A 26,808-nucleotide genomic window follows, 5' to 3' on the forward strand; every position below is an offset into this window, starting at 1 on the left:
AGTAGAGACAAAAATTAGAAAACATAAAACTGATTCAGGAGACTGATATAGTTCAGTTTGGTTACAAAAGAGAATTCATGAAAGAGAATAGCAGCAGACAAAAAAATAAACCAACCAACCAAAAAAAAAAGAAAACTAGAAAAGTTAGGTTAGGATCAAACTAAAAGGGGCCTTCAATTACAGGCTGAGCTCTGCATATTCTAAGCTAGTATTTTTCCTGCCTGGCCAGTGTGGCTCAGTAGTTAAGCATTGACCCATGCACTAAGATGCCGCTGGTTCTATTCCCAGTCAGGGCACATGCCCAGGTTGTGGGCCAAATTATCATTGGGGTCATGTGGGAGGCGGCCTGTCAATGTTCTCTCTCATCGATGTTTCTTTCTCTCTCTAAAATCAATAACGAAAAAAAATTAAACTAGGATTTTTCTTATTAAGACATAGTTTTGATTTCCTTAAGCTCTTATGATTATACTCGAACTGAGTTTCAGCAGAATTAGAACACAATTTGCTGATGCGTGAAGGCTTCCACTCCCTCTCCACCAGCATATCACTAAGTTTCATACAGGCCACAGAAATTCTCCTGGTAGGAAGCGATATAGGGAGAGTACAACAGAGTTAACCTTAGTATTTACCAGTAAAATACAACCTACAGCTAGAAGGGTCTCTATTGAAGGAGAGTTTTAATACAGAAAGCTATTGTGATCAACTAAATTTTACTAATTTGATCTGGTAAACTCAACATTTCTGAAAACACAAAAATCAATTGAAGACTTTTGAATTAACAGAGAGAAAGCATTGGTTAAACCGGTCATTGGGCTGAAGAAGATGCATGCTAGAGACATTACGGAGGAAAGGGCAGTAGAACTTTGTCAGGATAAATGAGTCAGAGACAATAGGAGCTTCGAAGGAATTCAGAAGAGGGGTCAATTTAGAGGACAGCACATAAAGGTTTAAATAATTTGAAATTATTTTGATGCCACAACAGTCAGAAATGTTCTGCAATGTAGCAGGACACAAGAATTCAAGAATACTACCGATGGACACTTAGATAGTATTTCAACAAAAGTCATCATTGACACTTTGAATACATACCATTTCTGAAGAAAATAATCAAAGAGACAAAAAGAAAATAGAAAGAAGACCCACAAAGTTGGAGATACTCTCACCTTTTCGGGAGGGGCAGGAACATAGTTAGTGACAGAGACATACAGCTGTTTCACAGAGGAAGGTGTTAAAGAGAAACAGGCCCAAAATGGAGTTACTTTTGCAAAGCCTATGTCACCAAACCAAGGCTTCATCACTAACCTAAGTGCAGTTCCAACCTTCCCCAGGAATGTCACCTTCACTGGTCTGTTTGTAATTTCCTGGTCAACACCAGTGAGGTAATCTACTTAAATATACTTTTTTGTCCCCCAGTGGGAGGTAACCTTGCCTGAAATAACCCTTTTCTTCATATATGACTTCCTTTCCTACCCTCTCCCCGCCTTTAAAAGCCTTTTGTACAGCCCCTCGGAGCTCCTCTGTACATGGTAGAGGGGATGCTGCCCGATTCAGAAATAACTTAGTACAGCCAATTACATCTTCAAATTTATTCAGTTGAATGCTGCTTTTTAATAAAGAGAAATCATGACATGAAATGATAAAGAAATAAATCTAAGAGTAAGTAGGTTTGGTAAAAAGGTAAAGTCAGATTTTCCTGCATATTAAAAAAAAAACTGTGCGGAGGGCATGTAAAGACAAAAGATAACAGTAACATTCAATTCTCTAATAGTTAATTAAATCATATTGACTTAAAAAATCCAACTAAATATAGGCAAAAACAAGATAGTAAATTTAATCTACTAAAAGAGCAGCTTCAATAAACGTGATTTCTGTAAAGCGAATAGAGTTAACAACATAAGAATTCATGCTTTTCTGAAACATTGATTTCTTAAAAAACTAATTTTGAAATCCATTATGTTCTGAAAATCCTCTAAAGCAACATAAAAATAAGATAATATTTTGAATTTAATATCTATAATGATATTATTTCAAAATCATCATCTTCCCACCAAGAATTATTAGTTCTTTATAATGATAATTCTTCCTGGGTTTCATCAAAGTAATATATAGTTTAACTACAAAAGTGCCAATCATTATATTATTTCTTCTCGCTCAAAAACCCATTTCCCATTCTGGAAGGTCATAATAATAAAATTTAGAGTTTATCTTTATGTTTTATAAATTACTTACCAGAGTGGTAAAGATATAATGATAATATTCTGTCATCATTCCCATAGCTAATGCCTAAGAAGTAAAAAACAAAAATATATAAATATATTGAAATTGATGGTACATATTATATGAACTACATTATGTCCATGAGAACAAAATAGTAAGATTTAATAAAGAATCAGCCTATATTGCTAAGGTTACATTAAAATTGCGTCAAACCAAATATTTCCTCCATAGATAAAGAGGATTAGTGATTACTGAAGGAATTTCAGAAATAATTCTCTTGATAGAAAAGCTATTAGTTGAATGTGTGCAAATGTAGAGTTTATTGCTTTGCATATTAAAGGAAACACTTCATTTGACACAAACCTGAGATAGCATATCTTAGTCTATTGTATTTGTAACATGTCCACCACAGATACCCTAATGAGAAACACCATTTTATTTTGATGAAAGGTATTACTAAATCAGGGAAAATGTGCTGCAAAATACAATGCCAATAGGAAGTTTTTTAGCACTTTAGAGACATTTCCCTGACATTTTAAAGGAGTAGATGTAAATCACCACTGTTATTTAAAAAGTACAGATAAAGAAATCTGTTTTTATTTTTGTTAATAGACCAATTACAATTCACTATGTTTGATTTCAAAGTTCTACAGTCCTTGTTAATATTAGACTATTAATCTTAAAACAAAGACTTTTGGATTAGAACTTCTAGCCATAAGAAGTGTCAATGTCCCCTCTTAATCTGCATCTGTAGTAGTGAAATTGTATCCTACACGTGAAAGTTTTGAAGACAGTTAAATAATGCTAAACCACTATGGTGTTAGCCAGTGTACATAAAGATCTTAAAAAATAACGTCTAGCCCGGTCTGTGTGGCTCAGTAGATTGAACCATCGTCCCATGGACTGAGAGGTCCTGGTTCGATTCTTAGTCAGGGCACCTGCCTGAGTTGCGGGCTCGATCCCCAGTAGCGGGTGTGCAGGAGGCAGCCAATGCATGTTTCTTTCTCACATCAATGTTTCTATCTCTCTCTCTAAAAAATAAATAAAAAGATATTAAAAAAAAAAGTCCAAAGACTTGTGTTCAAATCCAGACTTTACTACATTGTAAGCATATGGTTTTGTATTAGATATTTAACCCCAATATCAGTTCCCTCATCTATAAGATATGAGCTAATAACAATTGCTATTTTCAAGTGTAGTCTTAAGTGTGAATAGTGCAGAAATAATATTAAGAGGTCTTACTACTCTAAAATATTTTATTTGGTTGATTTAGTATTATCTGTTTCCAGTAGGCAATGCTTATTCTGGGAGGAATATTTCTTTTCTATTAAATTTATTGGGGTGACATTCATTAATAAAATTATATAGGTTTCAAATGTACAATTATATGATACATCATCTGTATATTACATTGTGTGTTTGCCACCCAATGTCAAATCTTCTGTCACCATATATTTGACCCCCTTTACCCTTTTTACTATCTTCCCACCTCCTTCTTTCTGGTAACCATCATACTGTTGTCTGTGTCTATGAGTTTTTGTCTGTTTGTTTTTCTTGTTTGTTCATTTGTTGTTTTCAGTTTTATTTTTAACATCACTTGGTGGGATATGTATCCCTCTGCTATTTTCTTGCTATTGGAAATTGGCCAAGTTACTTACTCTTTCTGAGACTCATTCTCTTTACCTCTAAAGTGGAGATAGTTCTAGATCTTTTGGCTGTGGTGATGATTAAATAAGATCAAATGTTTGAGGTACTGCACCGTAGAAGCCAGCTAATTAGCCATTTTTTTCTCTCTTTTTCCTACTGGTTGATTTTAATAGCTGAGCTGCTCAACTGTTGACTCTTAGATTCTTCCCTCATTTCAGTACAAAACAGGAATAGCTGTCTCATTAATCAACATTCACATTAGCAAACAGTATTACAGCCACTTAAAATAACCTATGAACTACATACAATCTGTTTGAAGATCATCAATATTTACATTACTTTTCTTGTAAGTCAATTAACTAAAAGTGACTGTCAGATTGTCAGACTTTTTTTTTTTTTTAATCAGAAAATTAGATCTAGGTAAAGTCTGTTTTGTTTTGTATTAAACTGACTGCATAACAATACACTTTAATTTGAAAACTAAAAACACCATACTTTAAATGCAAGTTTAAAATGAAACTAAGAATTAAGTGATTTAAAGATTACCTGTTTCAAAATGCCTGCTGCCATTTCATGGCTACAGTCAAAGATTACATGAAACTCCTTGCCTCTTTTCATTTCTTTTAGTAAGGGTTTTGCATCCTTTGTATCAGCAGGTAATTGACGAATTTTAAGTCGAAGATTGTACCTTGATGGAGCTTTGATGAGCTCTTGCAAACGAATAAGACCTTTAATGAAAAAGGTACAAAAACAAAAAGTATTAGAGAAAAATTTGAGTGGGTCATAGAATCACAAAACATACTACAATGCTTAATTTTCTTGATCATATATATGTGCATTAAATAGCATGCCCATTAAAATTCCCATTTCAAAACTCTAGATCCCTAGTGATTTTTGTAAAAATAATCACTTCTGAAATTCTATAAGGTATTTTTGAAATTACAAAAGACATAAATGATGATTACTGAATATAAATAATTTACTTTTTTAATTGATTTTATAGAGACAGGAAGAGAGAGGGAGAGAGAAATAGAATTATCAATGAGAGAGAACATCGATTGGCTACCTCCTATATATACCCCTCACTGGGGATTGGGCTGCAACCTGGACACATGCCCTGACTGGGAACTGAACCAGTGACTTCTTGTTGCATGGGTTGATGCTCAACCACTGAGCCGCACAGGCCAGGGGAAACCATTTAAATATATACAAGAATATAGAGTCAAATTGTCTCCCTCTAGACCCCAATACTACTCCCAAGGGGTTATCACTGTTAATGGCTTGAATAAATCTTCCATATATTTTTTGTGCATCTCAAATACATACATAGAGGTTTATTTTGTTGTGTGTTTCATATTAATAGTTTTCTTGTGACAGTGGCTTATAGGTCCTTGTAAGTCAGAGATTATTGTTCTATTTTGTCCTTAATTAGCACTGTTTTATAGCAGACCTAATTTGTGTAATTATTCTTTATTATTAGAAACTCTGGTTATTTCATTTTGTTTTGTTTATAAGTAATGGTACAGTAATTTGGTGCATATGCAAAAGTGAAATAGTTTACCTTAATAAAACAAACTCTAAGATTTTAAAAATAAAATTAACTTTTTAATACTGTTTTCTAGGTATAATATTAAACTTATAAATAAATACAACTGTAGACATTGGTAAAGCAAACTTTTTCCTAAAGAAGTGGATCCTGATTACATGGTTCAAAAATAAATAAAACAAATGCATACACATTCAATAGGTTAAAATAACAGGGATAATTTATTGACCATGTACCTTTATACAAATGTCAAATAATGAAATCCCTTTAGGAACTGATACAAAAGACCCAAGACATAAAAGAGTGTGATAAAAAAAAATAGGATCATCTAATTGTATTGTAGCTTGGACCAAATTAAGCAATTTTTTTTTCTCTTCTTCCTACTCTTCCTTCTTATCTACCTATATTTCCATTTCATTTTTATATTCTTATTTCTTCATTTCTATCTTCCCTGAAAAGTTAATTTCATAAATATTAGTATGACAAACAATAAAGGGAAAGTTTTGTAAATAACTAACCAGGAACTGTCTTCCTCTCTCTTTCTGTGTGTACACATACCTCATTATAACTAAAAACCTACTGTGTATTAAAATATATAAGATCTAGAGAATAAAATCCAATTATAAAAGTTTTAAAATAAGTCATAGATTCTCGTATACAAAAATGCTATATACATTTTAATATAGTGCAACATAGTTAACAATAAAATTAACATAAGCACCCGGCAGGTATGGCTCAGTGGTTGAGAATTGACCCATGTCAAGAGGTTGCCAGTTCGATTCCCAGTCAGGGCACATGCCCAGGTTGTGGGCCCAATCCCCAGTGGGGGGCATGCGGGAGGCAGCCAATCGATGTTCTCTCTCATCAATGTTTCTATCTCTCTCTACTTCTCCCTTTATCTCTCTCTAAAATCAATAAAGAAAATTTTTTTAATTAACATTACCAATTTTCAGTATTTTCATCTGCAAATAAGACATAATTTTAAAAATATGTAAATTGAAACTTATCTATTTTCCTTTGTTTTAAAAATATTATCCCATAAAATTTACTTTATTATAAATTATTTTACAATTTTGTCATTTAAAAATCTACAAATAACCCAGTTGGTGTGGCTCAATGGTTGAGCATCAACCCATATATCAGGAGGTCGCTGGTTTGGTTCTTGGTCAGGGCCCATGCCCAGGTTGTGGGCATGAACAATAGTGGGGGGCATGCAGGAGATGGTCAATTGATGTTCTGTCTTCTACATGTTTCTATCTCTCTCTCCCTCTTCCTTCCTCTCTCTCTAAAAATTAGTAAAGAAAAAATTATTTAAATAAAAGTCTACAAATAATGGTGGTGTAATTTTCAAAGTATAACGTTATTAGTTCATTTTGTCTTACAAATTTAAATGTTTGTTAATAGAGTAAAATAAATACTACATAGTTTATTTATATTAAATGTAACCTTCAAACAATACAATTCAGTCTAAAGAATGAACATGTATATAATATGTACAGGTTGTATTATTTATTTAATACATATAATAACATTGAGCTGTACAAAGGTACAAATAACTATCTGAACATATAGCACCTGCTTAATTGTAGTAGAGTTTAACAAACTTATAAAGTCTTCTAAAATAATGTCCTGCAGATCCACAGGACACTCTGGTATCCCTGTCTATTAAATAAGAGTCTTATCTAGATCAGCAGTTGTCAAAGTGTGGTTCACAGACCTCTGCATCCTTTCAGGGGTTCTACTATGTTGGTAATAATACTGAGATCAATTGGCTTTTTTACTCTCATTCTCTCTCAGGTGTGCAGTGGAGTGTTCTAGAGGTTACAAAAACATATGTGATATTACAGCAGATTGAATGAGAAAACAGATATGAAATCCAGCTAACTCCCATTAAACCAAATAGTTAAAGAGACTTATGAGAATGTAAAACAATGCCACCCTTTTCATTGTTTTTTGTTTGTTTGTTTTAGAAAATGTAGGCATGTTTCATTAAAAATAATCTATTTATGTGAATAAATAACAGATTTACTATTGCTATTATTAAATGAGTTAATAAGCATTTTAAATGTTATGATTTTTATTACAAACATGGCAAGCATCAATATAATAGATTACAATGTTTTTAGATATTCTTATAAAATATTAAGAATGTAAAGTGGCACCAAAACCAAAATGTCTAAGAATTACTAAATTAAATTATCTGCAATTTTTCCTAGCTATACATTTCTATTATTCAAAATTATTTATATAAACACAGACTGATTGATACCAACTTAACTGAATAAGAAAAAGAAAGCTACCCTTCTGGCTTACTTATCTCACAAGGTTTTGTGCAAGTTAAATGTAAATTTAGGGGATTTAATCTATCATAATAGAAATAGCCTGTGTGCTGGATTTGAATCTCAGTTCAAAAATCTATGATCTGTGTGACTCTGTACAAGACATTATATCTCACATAGCTTTGTTTTGCTTTCCTCCTCTCTATAATAGGGTAAAACTATCTATGTATTAACATATAAAACACCAAAAAAGGAACTAGCATATATTAGACCCTTAATAAGTGGCAGTTGTCTTTGGTGTTATTTTTACTAACATAGGAAGAATATAGGTTTTTTTTTTTTTTTTTTAATTTTAAATATGTTTTTATTGATTTTTTTAGAGAGCGCAGAAGGGAGAGAGAGATAGAAACATCGATGTGAGAGAGAAACATCAATTGGCTGCCTCCTTCATGCTCCCTACCAGGAATTGAGCCCACAACCCAGGCATGTGCCCTGACCAGGAATCCAACCAGCACCTCTCAGTCCATGGGACGATGCACAATCCACTAAGCCACACTGGCTGAGCTAGTGTTTTGTTTTGTTTTTTAATATGTTGGTTATTAAATGTTCTTGAAAGTTATTTGACACTGATTTAGACTGAAAACCTAACAACAACATTTTAATCAAATTTTAAGAGATGAACTCATTACCAAAGGAAATAAGTTATATAGTTACAAATTTGCCCAATAGTTTTAAGTTGAAAAGCTCAACTGACTCATAAATATAGATTCTATGAAGGATAAAATCCACAAATAGTATTTGTGAAGTTCACCCTAAGTATAAACACTGCCAAGTATTTTCAAGTCTCTTAACAGCTCATGTGGATAGTCCCTTGAGCCATCAGATACAATAAATGTTTACTTATTCTCTTCACACATATACATCCCTGCTGGCATTAATGTAACAGATTTCAGTTTGCCAGCTTCCCTGGGGAATAATACTGAAGAGCTAAGAAAATAACCGCTGCTACTAGGAATTGCTATCTCCTAGTTAAGAATTTAAGTGAAATGTTGTCTTCATTCATTCATTCATTCAACGTAGATTTACTGCATGTCCACTGTGTGCCAGACATTGTTTCATTGATAAACAGGATGATTGGAATAATAGTATGTATTCAACCGTCACCTGCATGAAATAGAGCTTGGTTTAGCATTTTTTTTATTCAAAAGTAGTTCCTATAAGGCTTTTTCACATTCCGTTTCTGGAATAAAAGTGTTTCAACAATTGGATCAGAGAGAAGAAGACTAGAGAGCCATGTGAAAACTGAAAGCAGCATCATGGTTTTTAAATTCTGGCTTTCCATCATCTCCTGTACCAGGTGCTCAGACTTCTCTCTTGGCTTCTAAGCATTTGCTGCTGTGCTCTGTGGTATTGTTCTTTTCTATCTATATTTCTATTCTAGATTCTTTGTCTTCCTCATTATCTGACACTTAGATACAAATACCTGCCTGGATTTTGTTATTTAGAACACCTTGGAAGAAAGAGAGGATTGACAAAATGGAAGATGCATTCAAAACACCCAAAGGATGGATGTTTACCTACCTATTTAATATGAGTAATTGGATGGAATCCTGTATGTGGATGAGGTTTTATCCACAGGAAAATGAGCTTAAACAAAAGAAATACCTTTTAATTACAACACTGGCTGTGTATTTTCCTCTGCGGATCTCTGTCGATCTTCCCGCCGCCCCCAATGTCCCTTTGCAACTAACCAAGTTCTAAAAATGCCAATTCCTGATAAGAGTACCCGAATAAAATTCATCGTATAGAAATAACATGTATGCTTTGTAAAATGAAACAGTTTTCTTTCCCTTTTTAGAAAAAAAAGAAAGAAAGAGTCAGCCTCTCAAAATATTTGGGATAGTTTACATATAGCCCTGCTCTATGGTCCCCTGGTTAAAATGCAGAAATGAAAGGACCCATCTATTACATGAAATAAAAAGGAAAAGCCTATTTTGTTGAAGATGTGGTTAATACAAATAATTTTCAAAGGACAATTTTCACGAAAATAGTTTAACAAATTTGGCACCTGGTTAAGTTATTTAATGACAGTATAGAATTATAACTCCATAAAAGAGTCTTTTAATTAAAATACTCCCTTTTCCCTAATCTAATTATTTGATGTAATGATGATCAAAAAAAATCAATCGCACAGCTGGGTTCCTGAAAATCTTCTAACAAAGAAGAGCAGTGTATTGCACTGATCACTTATTTTGGTAGACGAGTAACGTTCTATTCCCTCTCATTCCTTTACTGCGAGTATAGTTTTTTTTAATCCCTTTCCACTTTCAGTTATTTTACAGTAGCTGAAATCAAGGTTTATCTTACACTTACAGGGAACAGAGGACCGAGTTGCTCTTTTCAAAAGTTGCCATCAATTTAGCTTTTAAGGAGAATCCGGAAGGAGCCATTTGTGCCCACTGCAGCTGGCACTTCATTCTGCAGAGATCAATCACACCGCCCTCCGCGGGCCCAGCCCCCAGCCCAGGAAGGGAGTCCCAGTCTCCTCCCATCCCCAGGTATTGATTTCGGCAGCCACACTAACTAGAGCTTTGCCACCTGGCTTACTCAACAGGCCTATTTATCATCTCTGTTAATGCAGCCTTTGTGCAGGCCAGACTTCCCTCAAATGCACCGTAAAATAAACGATACAAAAATGACGTATCTACAGTCACTGTTTCATCACCCCCTCCCCTTTTTATTTTTCAATTGAGAAAGAATCATTCATTGAGAAGCCAAAATGTAACAGTTTGAGTTATTTTTATTTGAATGTTTTGTGTTACAGAGTGTTTTAAAGAAAACTAAATAGAACGTGCCTACCAGTTGTGGGTTTTGTAATGTTTGACAATACTCTAAATACAGAGTAGAAAGCTAATTATTGTAAGAAATTAAAAAAAAAATGGTCTGACAGAAGGGGTAGATGGGCACTGCAAAATATTCTGTCTCCAAACTTTTGTGAGCTCCCCTCTTCTTGGGGGTAGGTATATTTTTTCATCAGTACTGGGGAAACAGAAAATAGCAAGACTAGGGTCTAGGAAAAGAAGGTAGAAGAGGAAGGAAAGATAAAACATCCAAAGCCATTTCTTCTTGTTCTAAGGAAGAAAGTTCATTATGCAAAGTAAAATTAGAAGGCTGGTCTCCTGAAAAAAGTCACAGATCCTTACAGTAAACTTCCAGAAAGGAACTGCCTTCTCTTTCTGAAATTTGCTGCATTTTTAAAATATGCTAGAGCCTAAGAAATTCAAAACTGAAAATACGTAAAAATAAATAAAAACACTTTAGTTCGTTATATTGGAATTTCAGTGGCAAATGAGTTTCAACCCATATGCTGGGATCATTTGATTGTCAATGGCTACCAGGAACATTGTGTTGAGACTGATTTTCAGACTAATTATGGTTTAAGGTGTGCTTCTATAAGGGATTAGACCTGTGGAGGTAGGCTAGGCATGGTAGCATCATGTAAAGGTCATTCCTATATTAAAATCTCCTGCTTGCCCTGGCTGGTTTGATTCAGCAGTTAGATTCAATGTTGGCCTGTGGATTGAGGGGTCTTGGGTTTGATACCTGGGTTGTAGGTTCAATGCCCACACTGGTGGGTTGTGCAGGAGGCAACCAATTGATGTGTCTCTCAAATATTGATGTTTCCCTCCTTCCTTCCGTTCCTTCCTCCCTTTCACTCTATCTAAAAACAATGAAAAAAATACACTCCAGTGAGAGTTAACCAAAAAAAAAAAAAAAATTCTTCTGCTTATTTTTTGTATCATCAAATCCTATCCATTACATTGTTTTATTGATGGAGAGGCCTTTGTGTGCTTCAAAATGAAATAATACAGTGCAGACCATATATTTTACTCATCCTGCTCTCTACGGAAGCCAGGACCCATCTGATTCACTCCTAAACCATATGGATTTAAATCAGAAGAGTCTAAATAGGAATTCTGACATACAGTCTCCTGAAAATATTTTAAAAGTGTACAAATTTACAGTCTGAAGCCACTCATTATAATTCTATATTTTTCCTCTTCTCAAACACCCTCAAGTCATGAAACACTCTGACATGTAATACACATGAACACATGTATGCACACACACATACACAATACTCTGCTGCTTATAGCTGCCTGGGAAATACAATTTACCTCTTTGTTGACCTCTCTCTTTAGGAGAATCAGGATGCATGTGTCATTTCTGCACTGCTGCCATTTGTAAAGTCCACACCACAAGCACTACAACACTGACCTAGTGAAGCAAAGCCTTCAGGAAGGCCTGGGTGGAAGTCACTAACAGGCAATTACAGAGAAACCATTACCATGTAGGTCATGAAGAAAGGCTGAATCCCAAAGGTCAATATTACGTGTTGCAGCATGTCACCAAATTTCTGAACCATATAGCAGCATGGCAGTCTGCACCTACCTCATCAACTGTCTACTGAATGGCTGTAGACAAAGGTACTTAAATTTTCTAAACTTCAGTTTTCTCACTTGTAAAAATGTGATAATAATATGTATTAACATATAGGACCAAAAAAATTGAATGAACTAATAAATATGAATCACTTAAGACTGTGTCTGGCACATATTAACCCTCCTCATGGGTTTCTGTTATTTGCTTCTCTCTTGGACCCCAGAGATGGGTGGTCTGTGTGTGCTTCAATAGGCCCTGTTTGCTCCCCAAATTCTGCCTGCAGCCTTGTAAGTGGTCTCTATCAAAATCTCTTAATTTCAAGCATCTAAGTAAATTCTGCTTCCTGCTTGGAACCTAAATAATACTCTATCTATATTCTGATGACAACCAAATTTATGTCTCTTGCCAGAACACTCCCCTGAAATCTAGACTCCTAAACGCACTCCTATTTCACAATTGTATAGTAATAAATTAACCTTATCCCAAGAGAATTCTGGCCTTTGCCAGAGGCTCCTGGGAGGTAATGTTTAAATCCTTGAAATGCCCTGCCTGATAAAAGTTCTTTGTTATTCGGGAGCCTTGAGGACACAGGATAGACTAAGGATGTGACTTATGGTAGGGATTTGTGTTGTGAGGTTATACACCTGTGGGTGGGGCAGGGGGCTAGGGACCACAGGTGAGCCAGGCCAGTGCTCAGCCATGTCTACATGACTAAGCACCAGTAAAAACCCTGGACACCAAGACTCAGGTGAGCTTTCTTAGTTGATAACACACCATGCATACTGTCACTCAGTATTGCCTACAATAGTTAGCACTGTTCACAAATCCGCTGGGAGAGGACAACTGGAACCTCTGAGTGTGGACCTCTCCTGGACTTTGTCCCATGTGTCTTTCCTCTTGGCTGATCTTAATCTGTATACTTTTGTTGTTATAAGTCACAACATTGAGTATAATAGTGGTCAGTCATTCTGTGAATTGTTCTAGTGAATTATCAAAATGGCAGATGATCTTGGGTACCCTTGAAATTGCAATTTGTATAATAAGTGAAGGTGGCCTTGGAGATCCCAAGCTTTGCAGTTGATGTTAGAAATGAAGGTATTCTTAAAGACTCCTGAATAATGGACCATGTCTACACTGAGATATAGTAGATACTATATTCCAAACTTGGCCCTTCCTCTCCCCACCCTCCAAAACTGCTCCTCCCTCAGTTGTCCCCAGGAAGGATAATGACAACTCTTATTATTCCAGGTACTCAGGCCAAAAACCTGGTGACATCTTTGATTCCTCTCTAGCACACCTTACCTCCAATGTATTAGAAAATCCTATTGGAACTTCCTTCAAAATATATAGAGCTACCAACTCTTACTACTTCTAACACACTGCACTGAGCTACTTTGATCTCTCAAATAGGTTACTGTAAAGCCTCCTAACTAGCATTGCCCTTGCATATTTGTAGATCCAGATACATCCTGTAGCTACTCATTGACTATAGGGCTTATTTCCTAAGTTTTGTCAGCAATGTGTTCCAGAACATTTTATGATAGAAAGGTGGGAGCATGGCTACTCTGGGAGTAGCTGGACGGAACCATACTCAGTGGCCATGTAGATATGTAGTCCTTTTGCTTGACTCAATACACAAAGACTTCCAAAGTATGATATACATTATAATAGTAGCCTGTGGTTTTCTAGGCCAAGTAGAAGGATGTATTGTGCTACCAGACAGACTATGTAAAGAAAGTTGTTCCAAAAACAATACAGACAGCAGAATGCAGTCCTGCTAGGCAAGGTCTCAGGGCTATAACCAAAGGTCTCAAGTTCAGAACAGCAGAAGCAACAGGGATAACAGGAAAGAAATGGACAGAGAATGACAAAATTGCTACCATGGGCTTGAGGCTGGGTCCAAGACTAGCTTGAGGTTGGATGCAAGGCCAGCTCCAAACTGCCCCCATGAGGCTCATAATGGGTCACAGCCTTCCTCAGAAAAGAGACTCAAATGAAATGTTACACAGGGCGTATCTGTGTTCCCTGGCAAGCAGAGGCTGCCAGCCTGACTGTTATTACTAAAGTCAATACCAAAATATTGACCTGTTTCTTCTATCACTGCTATGAGAAAAGGCAATGATGCCATTATTTAAAAGCAAATAGTATTTTTCACTATGCCAAGGCTAAAATCCTTTGGCCTTTAAGGCCTGGGTTCTAAGTTCAATATGCATTAAAGTCAATTCTATTCAGAATTCTTCAGTTTGTGAGAAGCCAACAGAATTAATGTTGCATTTTAATTCTTCTTTGCTTACCACTATTACAAAATGGATGCTTCCAATTCATGATGGAATAATCACATTAGTGACTGATTCCCAGCTGAGGTAACTCAAGGGTTGTGCTCACTGTGGACACTATAGTCATGATAAATGGCTTTGTCCCAGGCTGACCCTGCCCAAGATCCATCCTATCATCTAATTTTAATTTGTCCTATTCATACAGCTGCTGAATGTGGGTCTATGCCTGGCATAATGAGACAGGGCAGGTAAAAAGCTGGACAGTTTAATGAGAAGGCAGTTGTATTTTCAGGACTCTTTTGATAGGATGTGCAGACGTAATTCACACTTTCCTGAGCAAAAGTGGAACTCACTGCCTCTCATAACTGAAAATAAACTCCACACATGGTTAGAAGCAGGAATCCTTTGTTGCTCATTTCTCTCTTCTTCTGTGTTACCTTAATTACTCCATGGCACAGATGACCAACAGAATCTCATACTGATAAAGAGAGATTTTCCTTGAAATTTCTGTCCAAATCCTAAGAAGGACTCTGTGTGACCCAGACTGGGGTGATTTGGTGGGAGGAGAAGGGTCAACATTGGATGCATAGATATGCATCTTGGCAATGTTGATGTTCCAGGAACTTTCTACACAGGATACCTGCACTTTGGTTTGGGACCAAAGTTTGGTAATATTTTGATGTAATAGTTGTTTACAATGAAAATTATTTTATCATTTATCACCAAACTGGGGCTCTTTTGAGGAGAGAGAGAGAGAGAAAGAGAGGGTCTAAGTAAGAGATATAAATGTGTAGTAATTAGCCCAGGACAAGCATTACCCAGGAAGTTTCTAGGCAAACCTGTTCCTTCACAGTATTCTTCATCCTTCATCGTACATACTTCCTCCCCTGCTGTCCAGGCAATGTTACCCAGCCCCCGCAAACCGGCAAACCTCATTGTTCAATTCTGATGGCCACATAGCAGGTTCCTTTGTTCGAGACAATTCTGCTCAGATGTACACCTGTCCTCCTGTCACTCTGACTGCCCTCTCAGCTGTGATGACCCACGTCAGCTCCCAGACAGTGGCTGATTAGGGACCTGCTGCTGTTAAATCCCCACTTGTGTCCAGGTCAGTGCAGTCATGAAGTGGCAAATCATCCTTCACGGCTCTTACTTGGCTCTGTCCCAGGATGCTGCTGTTGCCTGTTTTATCCTGCCTCTTAAACATCAAATATAAAGTTGACATTGATGGAAAAGCTTAAGAAGCTGTATGTGGTGGGCCCATAACTAACAATAATTGCCAGAATTACTATGTGCTGGTATAAATACCAAGTGTAATATGACTGTGAAGGATCTCAGATTTTATTTTATTTTTTTGTCCCAGAAAAGAATACCATTAACCCCCAATGCCTTCAGCAATTTTGTTCTTTGAACATGCATCTTATCATATAAAAGGTTGAAAAACGTGACGATATCAGGAATTCATAACAGCATATATTGTGTGCTTTGAATGCAAAAATATAAAAAATAGGTATCTGCTATCTATGAGATTATAGGATAGTGGGAAGAGAGACATGAAAATCATTTCTCTACAAAGAATTACATGCAATAATGTGTCTCTCTAAAGAGTAATGGAAATGGAAGGATAGGATGCCTAAGGATGGGTAACCATTTGGCAGGTGGAAAGAGATGGATGGGTGTTGGAGGAAGAAGAAACTACATGTACAAAATGTGATGATATGGCAGTATGGAAAGTTCACAAATTCTTGTGAGTTCTTTGGTTGGTAGTGCTGGAAAATCAAGACAAGCTTGACATGGTGAGAGGTGACTCTGGGCCAGTATAGGGCAAGAAGCAGTTATGAAGGGCATTATATCAGATTGTACTTTCTAAGAGAAGGAATTTTGTCATTGTAAGTATTAAAATAACAAAAACAAAACAATTTAGGCTGGCTAAAACACAAAGGGGGAGTCAATTAGAAAATTTCAGGTAGTTTCATGAAACGCAAGTGTGGGATTTCAGTCATTCCTTAGAAACAGAAACAAGTAGAAACAGACTATGAAGATACTCCCTTTTTATGCTTCTGTTCTTTTCTGTGGTGTCTGTTTCACTTTTGGCTTTCTAAGAAGACCAGCTTTCTGTACCTTACAGCGCACACAGGAGACATGTCATATCCTTCAGATTCACTCCTAAGTGTACTTGTTACCAGTCCAGCAGCTGACAGAGACCAACTAATCTTGCTTGGTCCGAATTCCAAATTTCTGGAGAGAAAGGGTTCATACCAGCTGTGGGCCCCACTTCTGAGGGTGTAAAAGCTGGGGGTTTGGGGGAGTTAGGTGTACTACCCCTGCCCACTATGGAATAACTGAAGAAATTAAGATTTCTACCAATAGATTTTTTTTTTTTGGTTCAAAGATCACTTTGATGGTATTTGTAAGGATGGGTTTTGGGGTGGTAAACTAGGGAATATTGAAATAGTGCAAGGTATTACTGAAAAGGAGGTTGTTTTGTGTTTTGGCCTCGATCAAAGTAAGTGAGAAGAGCAAGAGGCATTCTCTCATCCTAATGTCCTACCATGTATCTGTACGCATTCTCTATTATTTATGTTTCTGGAAAGAGAATTTCTTATAATGAAGAAGTATCATTGAATTTACACCTTCACTGAAGAAATGTGTGTTGAATTTTTACTTTAGCTCTAAAGACCTTTGGGTTGCTCTGAAATCTATGCCACATTGCTAACATAATAGACTCACATTAATGAAGATCATGGGAGTGACATATAACACTAAAAACCCAATCTATTCATTTATAATGAAATATATATCTGTCCCGGGCATGGCAATACTTGAATTGCACAGTCACTGCATTCTCAAATTACATGTGAAAGCATATGGTAATCTGAAGGTTGCTTAACATTAATTTGGAATCAGAACAAAGGGAACTGACCCAATGAATAAAATTATCATAGGTAGCATTTATTGACGGTTTGAGTTTCACACACAAGGACTCTATGAAGAGGTACTATTATCAGCCCCAATTTGCAGATGAGGTGAAAGCACTGTTGTCTGGGTTATGTTTAAAGTCTCATAACTAGTCACAAAGCCAGGTTCAAACCCTGGAAGTCTTTCTCCAAATCCAGCACTCAATCTTTCCATCCAGGGTTCAAGAAGCCTGGTTGTCCTGGCAGGAAATCAGCTAAGAATCTATTTTCTATGAACACTTTTTAGATGTGTCATCTGCGTTTCCCTGTCTAACTCTCTTTTTAAGAAACCCAAGTGTCTAATCAATCCTCTTTCAAATGGACGTCTTCCTTTGGGTATGTTAGGACCTGGAAATAGGAGATAGTCAGATCTTGCTTACCTGGGAGGCATTCTGTTTTGTAAGGTAGTTTTACAATTTTTCATTCTCATTGATTACATTTTGACTTCACAGTTTTAACCCTCAGAGGGCAACTTAATTTCAAGGTGTGTCCAAAGTACTTAACTCCAACTTCCATCAGTGACAATGGTACCTTTAGACCCCACTGAATGGTGCTGTAGTTAGAATTTTGTCTGTTCATGAGTTTGGGCAGTAAAACTATTCTATTTGCTATGTATTTATTATACAAATATAAAAATCTGCCATTGTATTTAATTATAAATCTTATATTTAATTTTTATTACAAAATGTTTTTAGAGGTTTAGAGGTTTTTATTTTTTCATTTTTATTATCTTAATATTTTTCTCTGTTGCTTTGATTATAAATTGCCATTTCTATTGTTTTACAAGTCCATTCCACTTTTACATGACAACTAAAATTTTCTGCCTTAATCAGATGAGAGAAGAGTCCTTCTCTACTAGAATCTTCTGAAACAACAAGTTCATGTATTGCATAGCCTCTCTCATAACTCTTACAAAGTAGCCCTTAATTGTCATTCCATGTACAACTGCTGAATACAGGGTCTAATTAGTACCTCACTTACAAACGCACACGTATTCTGGATATTTATACATTGTCCTTTGCTTCTGTTTCTTATTAATATGATGTTATCTTGCCATCTCTGTGGGCTGGACCCTTAACTGAATATTTGTAGCCATTTGATATTTATTTTAAACATAAAAAAGAAAGTAAAAAATAAGCTGATAATTATTTCTTTTCAATTTTTTCAACTCAGAAGATTTTCAAAAATATTTAATATTTATTATCACTTACTATGTACAAAATTATGTTTTACTAATTTTTTAAAATTTTTATTAGTTAATTTTTTGTTACAGATGTTTTTCCTTCCCCCCCCCCCCACTGATTCCCACGTCCCCCCACTCCCTGCCTGTCCCCAGCTCTGCTGTCCATGTCTATTGTTCATGCATACATGCATATAAGTTCTGTGGTTAATCTCTCCCCCACTGCCCCCTCTTCTGGGTATTGTCAGTCTGTACCCCACTTCCACATCTCTGGGACTACCCCATTCCTCAGACTGTTATGTTCATTATATTCCACAAATAAGGGAGATCATATGAAACTTGTCTTTCTCTGTTTGTCTTGTTTCACTTAGGATGATACTTTCCAGGTCCCTCCATATAGTCTCAAAGGACAAGAGATCTTTCTTTCTTACAGCTGCGTAGTACTCCATTGTGTATATGTACCACCACTTTTTTATCCATTCGTCTACTGATAGACACTTGGGCTGTTTCCAGATCTTAGCTATTGTAAATAGTGCTGCTACAAACATGGGGGTACATATATTCTTTCTGATTGGTGTTTCAGGCTTCTTAGGGTATATTACTAGAAGTGGGATCACTGGGTCAAATGGGGTTCAATTTTTAATTTTTTGAGGTAACACCATATTGTTTTCCATTGTGGCATAGTAGTCTGCATTCCCACCAGCAGTATATTAGAGTCCCCTTTTCTCCACACCCTCCCCAACACTTGTTGTTTGATGATTTGTTGATGGCGGCCATTCTGACAGGTGTGAGGTAGTACCTCATTGTTGTTTTAATTTGCATCTCTCAGATGATTAGTGATGATGAGCATTTCTTCATATGTCTTTTAGCCATTTGTATGTCCTGTTTGGAGAGGTGTGAATTTAGTTCCTCTGCCCATTTTTTAATTGGGTTCTTTGTCTTCCTTTTCTTGAGTTGTATGAGCACTCTGTATGTATTGTAAATTAACCCCTTATCTGATATATCATTGGCAATTATGCTCTCCCATACAGTGGGTAGCCTTTCTGTTTTGATGATTGTATCTTTCACTGTGCAGAAGCTTTTGAGTTTGATGTAGTCCCATGTGTTCATTTTCTCCTTTGTTTATATTGCTTTAGGTGATGTATCAGTGAAAATTCTGCTACGTATGATGTCTGAAATTTTGTTGCCTACAGTTTCTTCTAGGAATTTTATGGATTCATGAGTCACATTTAAGTCTTTTAGCCATTTTGAGTATATTCTTGTGTAGGGTGTAAGTTGATGCTCTAGTTTTATTTTTCTGCATGTAGCTGTCCAATTTTCCCAACATCATTTATTAAAGAGGCTGTCCTTACTCCACTGTATGCTCTTGCCCCCTTTGTCAAATATTAATTGAGCATATTGCCTTGGGTCCATTTCTGGGTTCTCTATTCTGTTCCACTGGTCTATATGCCTGTCGTTGTGCCAGTACCAGGCTGTTTTGATTACAGTGGCTTTGTAGTATAACCTGAAATCTGGTAATGTGATCCCTCCAACTTTGTTTTTCTTTTTCAAGATTGCTGTGGTTATTTGAGGTCCTTTTTGGTTCCATATGAACTTTTGAAGTACTTGTTCTAATTCTGTGAAGTATGCCATTGGTATTTTGATGGGGATTGCATTGAATCTATAGATTGCTTTGGGTAATATCGACAGTTTAATGATGTTAATTCTTCCAATCCATGAACAAGGTATGTGCGTCCACTTTTTTATATCTTCCTCTATTTCTTTTTTCAATGACCTGTAGTTTTCTGTGAATAGGTCCTTTATTTCTTTGGTTAAGTTTATTCTTAGGTATCTTAATTTTTTTGCCGCAATGGTAAATGGGACTGTTTTCTTAGTTTCTCTTTCTGTGAGTTCATCCTTGGTGTATAAAAATGCCATTGATTTCTTGACGTTAATTTTGTATCCAGCTACTTTGTCAAATTCATTTATTAAGTCTAGTAAATTTTTGATGGAGTCTTTGGGGTTTTCTACATATAGTATCATGTCATCTGCAAATAATGACAGTTTCACTTCCTCCTTTTCAATTTGGATCTCTTTTATTTTTTCTTCCTGTCTGATTGCTGTGGCTAAGTCTTCCCGTGCTATGTTAAATAAGAGTGGCGAAAGTGGGCATCCTTCCCTTGTTCCTGTTCTTAAGGAAAATGCTTTTAGTTTTTGCCCAATGAGTATAATGTTGGCTGTAGGTCTTTCATATATGGACTTTATTATGTCTAGATATGATCCCTCTATTCCCACATTGCTGAGCATTTTTGTCAGAAATGGATGCCTGATTTTGTCAAATGCTTTTTCGGCATCTATTGATATGATCATGTCGTTTTTATTCTTCATTTTATTTATATGGTGTATCACGTTTATTGATTTGCAAATATTGTACCAGCCCCGCATCCCTGGGATGAATACCACTTGGTCATGGCAGATAATTTTTTTGTGCATTGCTGGATCCGATTTGCTAGTATTTTTTTCAGGATTTTGGTATTTATGTTCATCAGTGATATTGGCCTATAGTTTTCTTTCTTTGTAGTGTCTTTTTCTGGTTTTGGAATTAGAATTATGCTGGCTTCTTAAAACAAATTTGGAAGTCTTCCTTCTTCTTGAATTTTTTGAAATAGTTTGAGGAGAATGGGTGTTAGTTTTTTTTTTAATGTTCGGTAATACTCCCCCGTGAAGCCATCCAGGTCTGGGGTTTTATTTGCTGGAAGAGTCTTGATTACATCTTCAGTTTCCTCTGTTGTTATTGGTCTGTTCAAGTTTTCTATCTCTTCCCGGTCCAGTTTTGGGAGACCGTGTTTCTAGAAATTTGTCCATTTTGTTTAGATTGTCGAATTTGTTGCCATATAATTGTTCATAGTAGTTGTTAATGATCTTTTGTATTTCTGTGGTGTCATTTGTTACTTCTCTTTCACTTCTGATTTTGTGTATTTGGGTTCTCTCTCTTTGTTTCTTGGTGAGTCTAGCTCAGGGTCCATCAATCTTGTTTATCTTTCCCAAAAACTGGCTCTTTGTTTCATTGATCGTTTGAATTGTTTTCTTTTCTTTTTTTTTTGGTCTCTATGTCATTTATTTCTGCTCTGATCTTTACTATTTCCTTCCTTCTACTTGCTCTGGGGTTTTCTTTTTGTTTGCTCTCTAGTTCTTTAAGTTGTGAGGTTAGATAGTCTATTAGAGATTTTTCTTGTTTTTTGAGGTAGGTCTGTAGTGCTATAAACTTCCCTCTCAGAACTGCTTTCACTGCATCCCACAGATTTTGTGTTGTTGTGTCTTCATTTTCATTGGTTTCCAGGAATTTTTTGCTTTCTTCCTTGATCTCCTCGGTGACCTATTCAATGTTTAATAACATGCTATTTAGCTTTCATGAGTTCAAATGTCTTTGAATGTTCTTGTTGCAATTGATTTCTAGTTTCATGCCATTGTGATCTGAGAAGAAGCTTGATATGATTTCAGTCTTCTTGAACTTGTAGAGACTTAGTTTGTGCCCTAACATGTGGTCTATCTTTGAGAATGTCCCATGGGCATTTGAGAAGAATGTGAATTCTGTAGTTTTGGGGTGTAATTCTCTGTAGATATCTATTAAATCAATTTAGTCTAGTGCTTATTTTAGAGTCTCTCAGTTTCCTTGCTAATTTATTGTCTAGAGGATCTATCCAGTGCTGTCAACGGGGTGTTGAAGTCCCCTGCTATGATTGTATTGCTATCGATTTCTCCTTTGAAGTCCTCCAGAAGATTTTTGATATATTTTGGTACTCCTATATTGGGTGCATATATGTTTATCAAGGTTATATCTTCCTGTTGGATAGATCTTTTCAATATTATGCAGTGGCCTTCTTTGTCTCTAGTTATGGCCTTCATTTTGAAATGTATTTTATCAGATATGAGTATTGCTAACCAGGCTTTTTTTTTCCTTTCTGTTTGCTTGGAAGTTTTTTTCCATCCCTTCACTTTTAACCTATGTGAGTCTTTTGTTGTGAGGCGGGTCTCTTGTAAACAACATGTAGATGAATCATGCTTTCTTATCCAATCAGCTACTCTGTGTCTTTTTATGGGAGCATTCAATCCATTTACATTTAAGGTGATTATTGGTATGTACTTATTTATTGCCATTTTTGTTTAGTGTGGTTCTGTTTTTCTTCCCACTTCTCCTGCCAATTACAGCAGTCCTCTTAACATTTTTTTGCAGTGCTGGTTTGGTGCTAATGTATTCCCTTAGCCTTTTTATGTCTGAGAAGCTCTTTATTTGACCTTCTATTTTGAATGATAGCCTTGCTGGTTAGAGTAGTCTTGGATTCTGATTCTTGTTTTTCATGACCGTGATTACCTCATGCCTTTCCCTTCTGGCCTATAGTGTTTCTGTTGAGAAGTCAGCTGAGTGCCTTATGGAGTTTCCTTTGTTGGTAACCTGTTGCTTCTCTCTTGCTGCTTTTAGGATTCTCTCTTTGTCTTGAATTTTTGGCATTTTGATTACTGTGTGTCTTGGTGTGGGCTTGTTTGGGTTCTTCTTACTTGGGGCTCTCTGTGCTTCTTGACCTTAAATACCTTCTTCCTTCACTAAATTAGGGAAGTTTTCTGCCACTATTTCTTCAAATATATACTCTAACCCGTGCTCATTTTCTTCTTCTTCGGGGACTCCTATGATGTGAATGTTATTACGTTTCCAGTTGTCCCACAGTTCTCTTAAGCTGTTTCCTGTTTTTTAATTATTTTTTCCTTTTGGTTTTCTGATTGGTTCTTTTTTCTACCCTATCTTCTAATTCACTGATCCAGTCCTCAGTTTCCTCTACTCTACTATTTAGACTTTCCAATGTGTTTTTATTTGTAATACGTCATTCTTCATTTCTTCTTGGTGTTTTTTTAATTTCCAACTGGTTGATTTTCAACATTTCTATGTCTTTAACATGGTGCTAATGTCCTCACACATGCTGTTGAGCTTCCTCAAGATCATGGCTCTGAATTCTATTTTTGTTAACTTGCTTAACTGCACCTCATTTATCTCATCTTTGGTAGAGGTCTCTTGTTCTTTCATTTGGCTTTGTTTCTGTTTTTCACCATTTTGGCTATCACAGTGGGCTTTGGAGTCTGCCAAATTTTCCCTGTGGGTGTTGGTGTTCAGTTGTTTGTGGCTTCCTCTCCTGGGTTGGGATGAGGCAGGGAGGACCCACTTTAAACACCACTGTCAAATCTTAACTTTCCTGGTTAGAGTTGCTAGCCCAGGGAATGGTAGTCATCCTCTAGTTTTTTTTCCTGGAGGCTATTAGTAAGGGTCACCTGAAGAACCTTGGTTTCTGAGTTGACTGGAAAACACTCTCAGGAGCTCAGTGTAAGAGGATTTCCAGAGGGTGGGGCAGATGTTGGTTGTTAATGGGCCTCAATTAGCATTTCAATGGCCACAGGTGGGGTTGAATCTCTGCAGGAGGGGCCGCCGCCTCTCCCCAGGGCCCTGGGAAGGAGTAAGATGACCACAGTCCTGTGTGGCTGCACTCAGCAAAAGCTCTGAGCACCCTCCAAATCCTGAGTGTCCCCACACAGTTCCAGTCCAGTTTGCCCTCCCTCTGCCGGAGCCCAAGGTGAGTGGCTGCTGCCAATTTAGCCTCTGTCCAGGCTCTGTGCTGTGGAGTCCCCTGGGACTTTAACCCGAGGGTGCTGCTCCCTGCTAAGGGTGGCCAAGGCTGCGGCAGCTCCCAGCCGAGGGCTTAGCACCCAGCCGAGTTCGCAGGACCCCACCGAAGCCACAGGACCCAGCTGAGGCCGCTGGTCCCAGGCGAGGCCGCTGGTCCCAGCCGAGTGCGTAGCACCCAGCCGAGGCGGCCACTGGTCCCAGCCAAGGGCGAAGGGCGAAGGGCGCAGCTTCTAGCCGAGGCTGCAGCAGGTCCCAGCCCAGGCCGCTGTGGACGGTGGGCTCCCGGCCCCCTCTTGCATCCTTGCAAGCCTACCAGGGTTGAGTCGGTGTCCCTGGTTATGTGGTCCTCCAAGCTGCCTTTTTGTTGCCCCTTCCTGACGATTTATTTGTCTTTATTTTCATTGTAATTCCAGTTTGGTCCTGGGAGACGGTCTGTGTAGCTTCCATTCACTCTGCCGCCATTTTCCTCTCCCCTGTTTTACTAATTTTTTACAAAAATTCTGAGAGTTGTGTGTTTTGTTTTTTTTTTGGTAAGTGCCCCTAGCGGGAACCAAACCCAGGACTCTCTGGTCCGCAGGCTGACACTTTAACCACTGAGCCAAACCGGCCAGGGCTATTTCTTTATATATATATATATATATATATATATATATATATATATATATACAGGAAAATGAGGCATAGGGACTTGAGCCAGTTGAAAGTACCTTAAATCTAATAATAAATGGAACAGCTGGAATTTGTACTCATTGGTTCAGCTATATTTTTCTTATAAGCAATTGTTTTTAAGAATAGGTGATAGAAATTGGTACAATTACTTTGGGCTAATTTGTTTATTTTTGCCAAAGCTGACAAAATATCTAGATATTTGACCATATTTTACATGATGGGGAGAATAAGATCCTGCAAAAAATTCCTACTCCACCAGAAATTAATGTATCAGACGTTCTGGGCAGAACCCAGACTCCGTAATCCAAATGCTCAGATCTAAAATGCTCTTAGCAATTTTGCTGAATGAAAATGTGTTTAAACCTTCTTAGATAATGGAAGGAAAGCTATGAACTTGAAAGTCAGGGAAAGGAATGAGCATTAAAAATAACTATCTTAAAGTCAGCAGTAGTCTCCTTTCAAACTGTTAATTTATAAAACTAAGAGTGAGAATCATTTATTTGTCATCCGAAGTTCCTTAGCTATAGTTTGAAAACTATAGCATTCAAAGGTCAACGTTAGTAACATCAGGACATTTAATCTCCACACGTGTCAAGTACACTACCAATTCCTTGAATAAAATTTAAAACTGCAATAAAAAATGAAGCTTCTAACACAGAAGAGCTGCGAGCAGTGCATGCAAGGCCAGGAGTGGGACCTGGGCCGGATGTCAGAGAAGTGGTAGCTCGAGGTGGCTTGGACGTGCAGCATGGCTCAGAAGGTGGAAGCAGGGGCACAGTCAGCATCAGATACATGGCACAGAGGCCTCCTACATGGGACATACCAACACGGTGGGCAGGAGAGGAAGAAAGTGTACATTGAAATAACATGGCTGAGGTACTGCAGTAGTAGGATCGACCTTCTTCCCAATTTGAAGCCTAAATCTGAACCATGAAGTTTGTTCTCACGGGCTGGTTGGTCTTAAACATATCACCAGGTGCATGAGGAATAAGCAAGCTGAGAAGTCGAGTAGCAGCTGGCGCTCTGCAATCTCCGACTGCTGGCCATTCAGGCTCCAGAGATCCTGGACCCGCTGCCCACTGGGGGAAAGAGTGTACTAGCTGGAAGTACAGAAGTAGTGATCAGAGAATAGCAGAAAGAATGAAGCTAGAAGTTAGAACCCCATCAAATTATTTATAATCCAAGAGCAATCAGTCTTTAATTCCAACAGAAAACTGAGGGGAAAAAGTAAAACAACAACATAAATGAAACATTAGTGTCCCACTTGCAACTTGGTAAAGTTGTGGGTACCAGAGACACAATGACCTTGACTTTAGAGCTGCAGATGAACTCTAAACCCGACTTATGTGAGGTCAGGGGACATTGTGAAGCTACTTGGCTTGGTATTCACAAATCTTGATATTAGATTTTATTCAGTGTGTGATAACTGTATTAAACAGCTAATATGCAATAATCCCTAGTCTAAGTATACAAAACACCATGGAAACCAGGATTATAGAACCTCATAGTTACAGGGGCAGACAGACATTCAACTATCAGTTGCAATGCACTGTGGTAAGTACTACCATGGGGGCACAGTGCAGAAGCAGGGACAATTTTCTAGTAAGTTCATGTTTTATTTATTTATTTATTTTAAATCCTCACCCTACGACATTTTCCCTTTTTTTTTTTTCAGATAGAGTGGGAGGGGGAGGAGGGGAGAGAGAGAGAAACATCAATGTGAAAGGGACACATCTACTGGTTGCCACTGGCACAACCAAACCAGGGCCAGGGACAAACTGCAACCGAGGTACGTGCCTTTAGCGGGAACCGAACCCAGGTCTCTCTGGACCGCAGGCCGATGCTCTAACCGCTGAGCCAAACCAGCTAGGGCGTAAGCTCATGTTTTACATGAAATGTTAAAGGACCATGAATTAAGCAGACAAAGAGGAAGGCTTGATTCTT

The 26,808-nt window shown here is 37.2% G+C and overlaps 1 protein-coding gene across 5 annotated transcripts in view; it reads right to left on the bottom strand.

Annotated features, from left to right (window-relative positions):
• GRIK2 (glutamate ionotropic receptor kainate type subunit 2) overlaps nucleotides 1-26,808 on the bottom strand; it is a 590,297-nt gene that overhangs the window by 308,271 nt on the left and 255,218 nt on the right. For all 5 annotated transcript variants that reach the window (XM_036248241.1, XM_036248245.1, XM_036248242.1 and 2 more), the window contains exons 4-5: nucleotides 4,411-4,592; nucleotides 2,230-2,283 (exon numbers count right to left, since the gene is read on the bottom strand). In XM_036248241.1, the coding sequence (XP_036104134.1) occupies nucleotides 2,230-2,283; nucleotides 4,411-4,592 (236 nt within the window). The remainder of the gene's footprint in view (nucleotides 1-2,229; nucleotides 2,284-4,410; nucleotides 4,593-26,808) is intronic.

The sequence above is a fragment of the Molossus molossus genome, unplaced genomic scaffold, assembly GCF_014108415.1.
Source record: "Molossus molossus isolate mMolMol1 unplaced genomic scaffold, mMolMol1.p scaffold_m16_p_8, whole genome shotgun sequence".
NCBI lineage: Eukaryota > Metazoa > Chordata > Mammalia > Chiroptera > Molossidae > Molossus > Molossus molossus.